At 41.1% G+C, this 12,693-nt stretch overlaps 1 protein-coding gene across 3 annotated transcripts in view; it reads left to right on the top strand.

Annotated features, from left to right (window-relative positions):
• The window catches only part of SPRED2 (sprouty related EVH1 domain containing 2), a 104,743-nt gene that overhangs the window by 49,375 nt on the left and 42,675 nt on the right, over positions 1 to 12,693 (top strand). Inside the window, exon 1 of one of the 3 annotated variants that reach the window (XM_081157016.1) lies at positions 6,522 to 6,691. The exons of the other annotated variants lie outside the window; for them this stretch is intronic. Coding sequence (XP_081013142.1) covers positions 6,675 to 6,691 — 17 coding nt within the window. The 5' untranslated portion in view covers positions 6,522 to 6,674. Of the gene's footprint in view, positions 1 to 6,521; positions 6,692 to 12,693 lie in introns of those variants that run through there. 3 annotated transcript variants of the gene reach the window in all.

Here is a 12,693-nt window from a genome sequence, read left to right as displayed (position 1 = left end):
CTGTCCCCTGTCTTTGGGGTAAAGGTCCTGTGAAATTGTAAGGCACAGTGCTTGCGTATGATACAGCCATAGCTCATGTTGACATTAGCTGATACCGTTGACTAATGTTTGTAAGGAAAAGTCAGTTCTAGCTTCGGGGTGAGATCTGCATCCTTTTAAACTGGTATGTTAGGCCCTGGAAGGATAGATCAGTTGGTTAGAGCATCGTCTCAATACTCCAGGGTTTTGGGTTCGATCCCCAGTCAGGGCACATACAAGAATCAACCAATGAATGCGTAAATAAGTGGAACAACAAAAATTGATGTTTCTCTCTTTCTCTCTCTCTCTCTCAAATCAACTAAAAAATTTTTTTAGCCTGTGTGTTAGTTTAGTCTGGCCTCTTAGATTCAGGAATATAGCTTAGGGTCAGGAATATAGCTTTGCTGCCAGTGCCTTGGTCTTGATCCAAACAGCATTGTCCAGCTTTCTTTCTATTCCTCCCTCTTCTCTGTCTACTTGTATTATTAGGCAGCTTTCTCATTTAGCTGTTACCAATCATTCCTTGTAGAATTTTGGAGCTTCAGAGACTGAACTAATTTCAGCCTTACACTTTTTTTTTTAAATATATCTTTATTGATTTCAGAGAGAGGAAAGGAGAGGGAGAGAGAGAGACAGAAACATCGATGATGAGTCATTGATCGGCTGCAGCCCCCAACCCGGGCATGTGCCCTGACCGGGAATCGAACCCTGTTCGCCTGGATCCTAGGTCGACGCTTAACCGCTGAGCCACGCCCGGCTGGGCAAGCCCTACACTTTCTAGACAAGGAAATTGAGGCACTACGAAGATAAGTGATTCTGCCCAAGGTCATATAACTAGTGGTGAAGCCAGGCCCAAGCTCTTGCCTCGCAACAGAATGAATTTGCAGGATTTCTAACTCTAATAATGTGTGCTATTTACATAGGGGAATGATTAAAGAGTATTGTTGAGAGTTCTCAGAGGAGCTTGCTATGTCCACAGCTGAATATCTGCAGAGCCATCTGACAAACAGGTGGCTTCCACTTTCAAGGTCTGCTTAGCTGGAAAGCTCCATGGTCTTGGATAAGGTTTTTGTGAGCAACATCAAGGTGAGTGATAGATTTCTTTTCTGAAGACTGTTTCTGGAATTATACAGCCTTAGAGCAACTTTAGGTCTAACCTGGGCTGAAGTTAGAACAACAGAATGGGCGGAGCTAGGCTGACGTCAGATTGGGTCCAGCATCTCAGTGTGTGCAGTGATATTCATGGTGTGAGTACACCTTGAGTAAACCATCCAACCTTGAGCAGATTTCAAACACAGACCTCAGTGCTCAGCCTGGCAGATATTAAATACACTAAATGGTTACCCCTTAGGAACTCTCTATATTCACTCTCCAGATCTTGAGGCAAACTCATCCCTTGAACTTAAAATTTCACCCCTAGGCCCAGGCGTGGTTTCTCTCTGCAGCCCAGGTCTCTGAGGTCAGGCTCTGTTGCCCTGTTTGCTCTCCAGGCTTGAAGGGTACAGTGGTCTTCTAGTGGACACCCAGCTCCAACTCAAACATACATAGGCATACCTCGGAGATATTGCAAGTTCGGTTCTAGACCACTGCAATAAAGCGAATTATAATCCTTTTGCTGGTGGAGGGTCTTGCCTTTGATTTCTTAAAAAAACACACCACACACACAAAAAAACAAAGCAAAATAAAATGAGATATGCCTGTACCCAGAACTCTGAATGCTACCACCTTTTCCTTTCTATCAAGCCATTGGCTCCTTCCATAATTTCCCAGAGTGACTTTCTCATATTCCTGATATATTTCAGATTCCTTCTTCCTCTTTTACCAATCCTGGCCTGTTTGCACAACATGCTGTGCTCTAGAGATTCAGACTGTCTAGACCAAGTCAACCTGGTAGTTCAGCCCCCTTTGCTCCACACAGATCAGGAACAAAATTGTAGGTGCATTGATACAACCATTTAGAACACCCCACACCTTGGGGTTACTCGGTGAATGTGAGTTCCTTTCACCCTTCTGTAAAGAAACCTGGCTGAATCTATAAGCCTACCTCTGAAAGGGCTTCACATCATAGGGTCTCCTATTATTATTTTAAATCTGCTTAGCATAATAGCCCATATGCATTTAATTAGTGAAGGTCTTCTGACTCTGGCCAAGCTGCACATCCCCAAATTAACCATGAGCTTTGGAGAGAGGCTTATCTTACCCCTGTGCCAGCCAGTTACACTTTGGGGGACACAGCTGAAATCTAAGTTGGCTTCACGTGAGATTTTTGTACCGTCTCTGAAATCCTGCTCCTCATAGGTAATAATAGAAATCATCTGCCTCCCCCCCTCTTCTTGACCAGCCCCAGCCCTCATCATCTACTTTAGTATTTAACATGTGCAATATTCTATTGGATTGACTTTGCAAAGAAACTGATATTTGCCAGTAAGGCAACAAGTGACTGCCAGGAAGACACTGTGTGTCTAAGTACACCCCAGATTTAATCTCTGTCTGAACAGCTGGCTAAGATTTTTTGTAAGAGAACTAACTGAAGCAATTAGAATGGTTTCTTTTGTTCAAATTTCCTCTCCCAGAGAAAAGTCCCAGGGGTCCCTTCACCTGCATTATCCATTAATGCTGTGGGTTCATTTTTCCCAAATAAACAAGTTTTCCTGCCAAAGAAAATAAGCAGCACGATTGGATGTAGGGATGCATCTTGGGACCAGCATTTGAGGCGTGTTCTTTATTTTTCTGGGTTGGCCCCCAGTCTTGTTCCTGGGCTCTTGTTGGCAGTGGTGGTGTTGTAGCAACCCTCATTTGTGAAGGCCCCTCGTGCTGTATTAATCCTGCCGTGGCTGTCCAGCCTCTTGAAAGCATCCTTCATTTCTGTTTGTTCAGTTTCCTGAATGCCTCTTCCAGATCATCTTTCACCTCTTGCTTCAAGCTCTGGGGACACATGTGGTTTCGACATAATGCACAGATGTGACTTGGGGGAGGGGAGGCAGGCTCTGGACTTGCACACATCAGCTGGGGTCACTGGTGTCTGCAGTAGGGGAGGCAGAAAGACCAGCAGGCAACCTCAGGCTCTAGATTTTCCTACCCACCATGAGAGAGAACGCTATGGTATGTGTTTTGTGTTGTGAGGGAAGCATGTGGACCAGATCACCATAGATAATGCTTGTGTATCTGATTCTAAATTGAGGCATTAAGCAGAATAAGGGACCAATGACCAAAACTTCTGTAGGGAAAAGAACTGGATCTTATCCACTCAAATGTTGATCACCAGTGGTCTACAGACTTTTTTCTGTAAAGGTCTAGATAGTAAATATTTTCAGCTTTGGGGACCATGTGGTGTCTGTTGCAGCTTGTCAACTCTGTAGCACTAAAGCAGGCATAGACGATATGCAAACAGACCAGTGTAGTGGCTGGCCGTGATTTGCCCACCCCTGACAGTCTAAATTCATAAAACTTACAACATCTTTATCATTGTTTGCATGAATTAATTAGTGCTGTGTATGTGGCCCTATACCAAGTATTTGTGAATGATCACATTTATGCCATACAGCATAATTATGTGAGGTTATTAATAGTATTATATCCATTTTACAGATAAGGAAACAGAGGCTTAGAGAAGCTAAATAATGTAAGTATTGGCCAGGCTGGATTTTGAGTCAGGACAGCCTACAGTACTAACATCACTGATACCCACATTTGCTTTCGTATCTTCACATTAGCCAGTATTTGGACTTTAGCCCCTCTAAAAAACACAGGCAGATCATAGCTAAAAAAAGAAATCCCTTGTACAAATTAATACATGGCAATTTTTAAAATAAGGGTCCATTAGTGAGTTAAAAGAAATTGGAAGCCATGTTCTGCTGTGTTTTCCAGGCTCATTTTGCTTCTTAACAGCCAAGCTGCCTTTTACCAGAAACACCAACACCACCATGAGCTGTCCGCCCCATTGTACATACAGGTGCAGGCTCCTTGGCTGCCACTGATGGGGTCTTAGGCACAGGCCACTCTAGTGTGGTCAGGGGAGACTAGATCGTCCCATAATACAAGTTGTTTGGCTGCCAGTGGTCATTAGCGTGCAAGAAACCAAGTTTGGAGGCTTTTTGTTGTGATAGTATATTCTGAAGGAAACTTAGAAGGAGCAAAAGATCAAAAAGATATCCCGTATTTCTTCACCTACATCTCCCAAAGTGCTTTCTTTAACAGTAATGGAAGCGAGGTTTCCTGTGGTCAGATAAGTTTGTGAAATACAAGACTAAACAAACTTAAACAGTATTTTCGAGGATATAGTATGTTGTTTTCCTGAAATGTTTATTTGGGTTTTTTGTTTTGTTTTTGGAGCCTCTTATAGAATTGTTTGCAAGGAACATCCTTTGAGACACCCTAACCCAGAGGCATTTCTCAGTGCTTACATTCTGGTAAATTTCCTTATGGTCAAGATTTTTTTAAATGGGTGAAGGTGGCAGCAGCAACAATGGTAGTTATTAAACCGTAAAATTCTTTTTTTTTTTTTTGGCGGTAGCAGAAGTTATGTATTTGTGTTTAACTTTATTTTAAAATATTTTATACTTACAGAAAAGTCTCAGGAATAGTACAAAGCTCTTGTCTATACCCATTTCACCCTTTAACATGTTACCACATTGGCTTTATTTTCATTTTGTTTGCGCATATATTATTGTTGCTATTACTTTTGTATTTTTAATTAGTTAAATCTGAATTAAAAATTTTTTCAATGAACTATGGATTTATTTCTTTAAAATACTCAGAAACTCACATTAGGCTAGAAGTTTATTAATTTCCCTAATTCTACCTGCTGCATTAGGTAAATCATGCTTTGCAAGTGTGTGAAAGGTTATTGTTAAATTGCCAGGGAACATTTTGATAAGCCTGTGTAGCTTGCAGTCCTTACGAGGGAAGAATTTGTCAGAACCAAGGGAGGCGTCCTCAGGCCCACACACAGCCCTAAATCAGTCCGGATTTGTGAGGTTGTCATTCGATGTTGTGTAGAGACTGTCACAACCGTTTGCAGCCAATTTGCAGTCCTTTTGGGCAGTGTCCTTTGAGGGGGCTTGGCCGTTGGCTGAGGTAGGAGCCTTGGCCTGCCACACCTTTCTGTCCTTTAGTTTCAGAACTAAAGGGAGCAGACAAGAGGTCCTAGACTTTAGTGGGGCCTCTGTATTTTAAGTGTTCTGTGCTGACTTGTCATGCTTCCAGAACATAACAACACAGAGGGTTTTTTAATGACATGTAGTTTCAACAGTGGTTTCATTTGACATACCTTGGAGCTTCCATATCTGGGTTTCTCCGCCGTGAAATCAAAGCTCTCTTCCTCCTTCAGATGGTTTAAGTAACCCAGTATGAGCATCAAGTGAGTCGTGCAAACACTGTGCCACATTACAAAGAGACTTGTTGGTGTAAGGGGACTGTGGATGTGACTTACATAACCTCTTGTGGAGCATTTCCAAAGCCATATAAGGAAGCTGGAAATAGTCACCTCTCCCTAGTTATGTCAACATTGAGCTCACAAATGAGGCCAGGACTTGTGTCTTCAAAGAAAGCAGAAGGAACAACCACCAGACAGTCTTGGGAGGAGTTAGCACCAAGCATTTGCCTGTGGGGTGGGGGGTGGGGTGGATGCAGCCCTCACAGTGGCCTTGGGACATGTGTATCATACCTTCTGGCTGGCTCTCCTTTGCCCACAGAGCCACTTGATTGCACTGGGTAAAAGGTACCCACTCACACATATGGCAGGTTCATACCTAACTTGAAAAGTGCCTTGTTTGGGTACAAATTAGACTGAAAATTTTTATTTTTAAAAACATTTTATTATTAAAATTTTCAGAGCTATTCAAAAGGAGAATAAACCAATCCTTATAGACTCACCTCACAGGTGCAACAGTTATCAAGATTTTGCCACATTTCCTTACCTCCCACCCCTGCCTTTTTTGGCTAAAATATTTCATGACAAATCCCAGAGAGCTTATCATTTCACCCCTAACATACTTTCTCTAAAAAGTAGACATTTTATAAGCACAGTGCCACTATCCCACCTAAGAAAATATATCCAGGGACCAAACTATTTATGTGCAGTTCTTACAAAGCTCCTGCAACCAGGTAACCTTACAACATAAGAATCAATAAGGTGCCATGCCTGTACTAATTCACTAACAGCCTAAAAGGGGAAGGGGACTTTCTCTCAACTCAGAACTGAATTATTTGGATTGGGGGTGGGAGCAGGTGAACAGTTTGCACTTGTGATTCTACAGACTCTAATCTCGGGTATTGAGCTATGCCATTCGCTTCCGGGGCATTTCATAGTATCATCAATGATTGATAATTGTAACTTACAGGAATTTTTTTTAAACAATATTTTAATTGGAAAAAGCATCTGTCAGCTGTCAGGCTTCCAGCTTCCACTTTTGAGAAGCAGGATGTTGAATGTGAGTAATGACACAACAGGCCTATAAAATGCGGACTAACCCTCGGATGACTCATCCAGTACGATGCAGTATATTTTTCAAGGAGACTGAATCATATATGGGGGAAAACACTTCTCAAGCAGCCAGCTGGTTCTCAGGTCCGCAAGAAACGGTCCATTTTTATCGGAAGCTTTATAGTAGCAATAATGCTAATACCCAGCACTTGGGCTCTACAATGTAGAGGAAATGGCACCACCCGGCAGGTATGTGCTCACTGTTTACATGGACTTTCTTTTCTCCTTTTCTGCCTAACCTTTCCAGTGTTTGCTTTCACCACTGTTTAAGGGAGGAAAAAATCATTCAGTTTATGAAGAACTGAAGCGTGTGTGTTTGTGTGTGGTGTGTCCACGTGCAAGGACACATAGGTTACCATGGTCTTCTGATGGACACAGATTTCTTGTCCACTCATCTCCTTTTCTGAAAACAAATTTCTCCTTAGGTATTCAGATAGCAATGGACTTACCCCATCCCCTTTGTTAAGCCCTTAGTTTAAAAGATGCTGCCTAGGAAACAGCTTGCAGAGGTGATATACCTTTTGGGAGACTAGCTTAAAAGTTTTAAAAAAATGAATAAGCAGAGGTGAGCTAAAGGACATGGTCAAATTACAACTATTATATTTATGATGTTGGATTTTTTTCAATATGGTGCTTTTTCCTAGCCTTCAAGATGCATGACTTAATGTAAGAAAGCTTTATTCCCCTACTGAGTGACTATGTCTGTTTTTACAAATCATAATTTGTTCATACTGAATTCGTGCATTAACTTTTTCTAGGTGGGAGAAGGGGGAGTGGGGGCTTGGTATCAACATTTAATTATAGCTTTCACGTGTTCTGAAGGATTGCTCTGCATAATTGGGAGGCAGTGTCGCCTGTCTGACCCTCTTTCTCTCTCCTCACTCACTAAATTTAAACAATGCCTGACGAGTTAAGGCACATATCTTGTTTATTTGAGTGCATTAAACATTCCTCTGTGTGTTGACAGTCCATTCAGTGTCTCCTCGTATTTTTAAAAAATACTTTCTGCATCCTACTTGTTAGGGACAGAAGCTGTACTATTTATACTTTTCTGGTCTGTCTGTCCAGAATGGCTGGGTCACAACCTATAACACAACTGCCCACAATTTTGCCTAAGATTTAGCATTTTTGGAGCAGCTCCATCTCTGATGCACTTCCCTTATCACTCAGAAAGCATTAAACATATATGGGGTTACCAAGCTGGAAAAATAGGCAGCCTTTGTTTCTCTTCCCCTTTCTTGTAAAGCCCATAATAATGTCTTGTTTTCCTTGAGGCATCTGTATTTTAAACTGTCAGTAAATATATTAAATTTACTTATTTAAATACATTTAGAAATTTAGATAATATGGAAAGTCAGCATGCAGGTTGTTTATTTGGTTCGTTTTTGTTTGTTTTGTAGGTTGAGGGGTATGCTTTTTTTTTTTTTTTTTTTACAGTGGGCAATTTGTTTTTGGAGACAGGACTATCTCCAAATTTTATTAATTTTGCATTCTATAAATGAAAGCCACCTGTTATGCTGTAACGTGCTAATTATGGTAGAGGACAATAATGAGGAAGGACAGTATTTGAAATATGTGGGGGTTTTGCTAAGAATTTTCCTGCCCACATTTGTAGTGCTTATTTTTACATGTGTGTATACATGCAAAGTGCCTATTTAATAATAGCATTTGGTGATATTAAAAAATGCTTCGGATTCAAAGTGAGGGCCCTTTTTATTCCTTCTCATTAATGTTTTTGTAAGCTGTAGAAGAAAAGCGGCTTTCAAAAATGTTAGCTTAAACTGAAGCCTGAATTTTGTCATCTTAGGTATATGGGGTTCTCTCTCGAAGCTTTGGTGAATGCCACACTCACCTCGGGGTTCGCTTTGTCAAAAGTTATCAGGAAAATAATGTGACTTAATATAGACTAAGGACAGAATATGTAATTTGCTCTGATTTTGCTGACATCTTAGGTTCCATTATATCTTTTTTTCCTTGAGGCCTACAGAAAATGATTACAGGCAGGTATATGAAAACGTATCTTTTAAAGTTCTTGATTTATTGGCATTTTCTGTGAAAATGTCTTGCTTTCCTGTGATTTGTGTAGTTGAGACTAACTCGGGTCCTGCCCAGATTATTTTGGGGCAACATAAATTTTGTTCAGCTTTGGTTATATTACACACTCAGGGCATACTCATCATTGCGATTCAGCAATGATAGTGATAATCACCCCTACGGTTGGGGCTGCCACTCCTCAGAGGCCCCTTTGCTGTTAGCACCATGAGCCATCACCCCAGAGTGACCACATGGTTTTTAGATCCCCCCTCCTTTTGAGGGCAAAGGAATACAGAGTCACAGCCAGTACTAAGGGTATCATGTCATTCAACTCGGAAGCGATCGATAGATGTTGAGATGCCGCCTGTGTTCAGAGCTATGTGCTGGGTAGTGTTAAATTAAAGAATGCTTACAATCTGGGCCTAGCCCTGTCCTTGTTTCAGTTCCCTCTTCAGTGGGGATTTATTGTTATTGGCAGTGGATTCCTCCTGGGTTGTTTTATTCATAGGTTTACTGGAGTCTATAATCTGGAGACACTAATTGCTCTGTATAGAAGCAACTCTTAGCTATTCCCTTTTGGTTTTTCAACATCTCTGTGGATGGATATCAAGAAAGAACTGCCCTACACAAAAGTTCATTTGATAGTTTTGATGGCCATGTTTTCTGAGCCAAGTAGAGTGACACTACCTTGTGCAAGGTGTTTTTTGTTTTTTCCTTTTTCCTTTCTTGTTCCTTGAGGGGAGTGGCCATCAGTGTTTGAATCTCCAAAGCTTAGAGTCCAGAATATTTTAGTAAAACAGATTAGCAAACATCAAGAATAGTTTTCCCAATCTTTAGCATCTATTAAAAATATATTCTAATGACTCAAAGCTGTAGTGCATTCAGTAATCCATTTAATAAAAACAGATTTATTTAAAATCACTATGGATTATCTGTCAACATTTAAAAATATTTACTTGTATTTAGAGAGATCTGCTTAGAGAATCCACAGTTGCTCCTGCTGTAAGGGTGGGTGCGTGGTGATCACCCCCTGGGGAGGGCTGGACCTGTTCATTGTCTGTTGTCCATTGCCCATTCTTCTGCTGTTACACTGTCCCCCCACATCCGGGGTTTATGGTCACTCTGCCTGCACAGTGGGTGTGATTAATAGCACTTAGCTGAATCTTGTAGCATTATCTGGAAATAATTGACTTTCATGTGTAGCTCAGAAAAGCCAGAAACAAGTACAGAACAACCTTTGTAGAGCATTAATCCCACTCTTAAGGACATGTAAATGGGGCAAATGACCACTCTCTTATCAAACCAGCATGGACTTTTATTAGTCCTGAGCATTTTTCCAGGGATAAATTTGCTAACTGCTTGGTTGCATTGATATTTGTGTCCAGATTGTCTTAGGTCGCACGTGGGACAGTTATAGAAATCATGCCCATTCCTAGGTGGATTCTTAATCACCAGCGTTTCTTCATGACTAATGATCACCACAGGGAAAGCAAATGCTTCAGAAGCACGCTGGCACTTCAGCCGTCTTAGAAAGAGCTTTTGGCTAGCATGACAGTCTACCTTCCTTGCTGCACACTCTGAGATCAGCTCGGGGAGTTAGCTGTCTCATCTTCGTAGAGCTCAGTGTGCAAGGAACCACAACAAGATACTATCTCTTCCCAGATTTCAACCCAAGAGATGACTTTTCGTTTTCAGTGTTAATTCATATAGTTGTAAAGATTTTCAGATTGGAGGTGTCCAAGCCTGGGTTGGGCTTTTTTGTGGTTTTCTTTTAAACACATGTTCCTTGTACCCATCCAGTGGAAGAGATGGGTTTCTCTGGCCCCGGGGGCCTGCTGTTTGACTGGGCCTCTTGAATTCCATTAAATGGAGCACAGACAGCATGTGTCATAAAGGCTGCCTGGGAAGGGTGAAGAGCAAAATTAGTGACTGTGGGTGGGCATGTGTTCTCATCACATCGCCAAAGAGCTGCAGTGTGCAAAATCTGGCAGGAACTTATTCCAAAGAAAAATAAAATGGCCCCTTTTTCTGCTTTGAGAAAAGTTAAAAAACATCACCAACCCCCATGAAGAAGAAATGGAACTCTTAGAAAATCCTCACGATAGTGTGTGTTTAAAATAATCTTAAAACTGAGGTTGGAATAGAAGAAATGGAAAGGGACTAATAAATATTTTTAGGTATTCTGTCACGTATATTGTAAACATGATGAGCATTCTATTAGAATATAATGGAATGGCTGAGGATTAGGGGAATTTTTAGAGCTAACAATTAGGGGAAAGTCTATTATGCTTAATTTGGCTTCTGTTCTTTGAGATGACTTTGTAAGAAGCCATTTTTATCTCAGTAAAACACATTACAAAGGAAATGTTTCTGTTTTTCATATGTACATTTTGTCTTGTATCCCAAGGAACAGAGCATAGGCCACATTTACATTTATATTTAAAGCACAAGATCTCCCTTTTATAGTTACCTTGAGATCTTTTGCAAATTTGTTGTTTCTCATAGTACAGAAGAATGTTTCATAGATTAGGGGAGAGGTGTGTGTGGGGGGGGGAGGTGGTAATGTTTACTTCTTAAGGACTACAGAAATACTGTTTTGTCAAAGCCCAAAATTTATGAATTTGGGGTCCTTCTTGAGTGTATCTATTTCAGGTGGCCCCTTTTTGTTTCTCATATTGTCTTTTTGTACATTATTAGCGTTCACTATGTGCATGTTGTGCAACAGATCTCTGGAACCTTTTCGTCTTGTAAAAACTGAAACTCTATCCTCATTAAACAACTAACTCCCCAACCACTATTCCACTTTGTTTCTGTGAATTTGATTACTTTAGATAGCAGAATTTAAAAGTGGAATCATTCAGTATTTGTCTTTTGGTGACTGGCTTATTTCACTTAGCATAATGCCCTCAAGGTTCATCCATGTTGTAGCACACGACAGGATTTCTTTCTTTTTCAAGGTGAAAAATTTTCTGTTGTATGTATTTTCTTTATCCATTCATCCTTTGATGGACATTTAGGTTGTTTCTACCTCTTGACTATTGTGAATAATGCCACAGTGAACATGGATGTGAAGTTAATTGCCTTTTGAGATAGGCGTTGACTTTCAATAAACATCAGGGTTAATTCTCTATATGCAAACATACAAGAAAAAGTGCCATGATGTCTTAACGTCTGGTGTTTAGCCTTTTTGGTTTACACAAGAGCTTCCATATACCAAGTTGCTCACTGTAAGGAATGGCTGGGTGGGTATGTAGCAATGTTCAGTCCCAGATGACGTATTCACAGTGCCTTCAGGGATCATGACTTTCCTACAGGTGAGCTTAGTCCTGAGAGATGGCTGAAGCACACCAGTGAGGGAAATGAGCTGTGGGTAGTTCCTCTTGACCAAACATTAAGACGGAGCACTTTTATTCTTTCTTCTGATATTAAATGACAGACTACAGTGACAGCATGGCTTCAGGGTAGTGTAATTGCATCTCTTTGGCCATACAGACTGCCACCTGGTCAGTAAAGCTCCCTGGTGGGAGAAGTTGGCCGTGGCTAGTTGGCTGTCTTGCCTCAGGCAGTGGACAGTGGTCTTTAGCCACCACTGAATGCATGACCTAAAGCTTGACTGGACTTCCTGGCGTAAGCATGTTGGTGATGGACAGGAAAGCCCAAATTCAGCAGCTTAGCCTCCAAAGGTCTCAGTTATCTGTGCAGACCAAGAGACTTGGAAATCAGACGGCTTCTAGTCCTTCCACAAGCTGGTAGCCTTAGTTATGTGGGGATAGCTCTAGTGTTCCCCGGAAGCTCTCTTTGAAATCAAGCTAGAATATTCTCCTACAATTTAAACTGTTTTAAGACTATTATGTTAAACTGTGAGCAAACTTAATAGCTACTTGGTCTACACATTCTCCTGACTGCCCAGCTCTTTTATGGCAGGAAAGTCACTTAATGAAGCACATGTACCAAGTGAATGGCTCTGTTTTGTAATAATTCAGAAGGAAATGGCCCTCATAGGTCAAATCCTGTCCCTCTCTGTAGTCAAGAGTCCACTGCTGCCTAATTGTCTGTGAGCCTGAAGCTTGCCTTGTTCCTGCCCTTCTAATTGCTCACCAGCAGTCATTGCCACCATAAAAGAACAGTTGCCCCGGTGACACTTACTTGGAATTCCT

The sequence above is a fragment of the Miniopterus schreibersii genome, assembly GCF_964146895.1.
Source record: "Miniopterus schreibersii genome assembly, chromosome: 13".
In the NCBI taxonomy this organism is placed as follows: Eukaryota; Metazoa; Chordata; class Mammalia; order Chiroptera; family Miniopteridae; genus Miniopterus; species Miniopterus schreibersii.
This window is presented reverse-complemented; position numbering and strand designations above follow the sequence as displayed.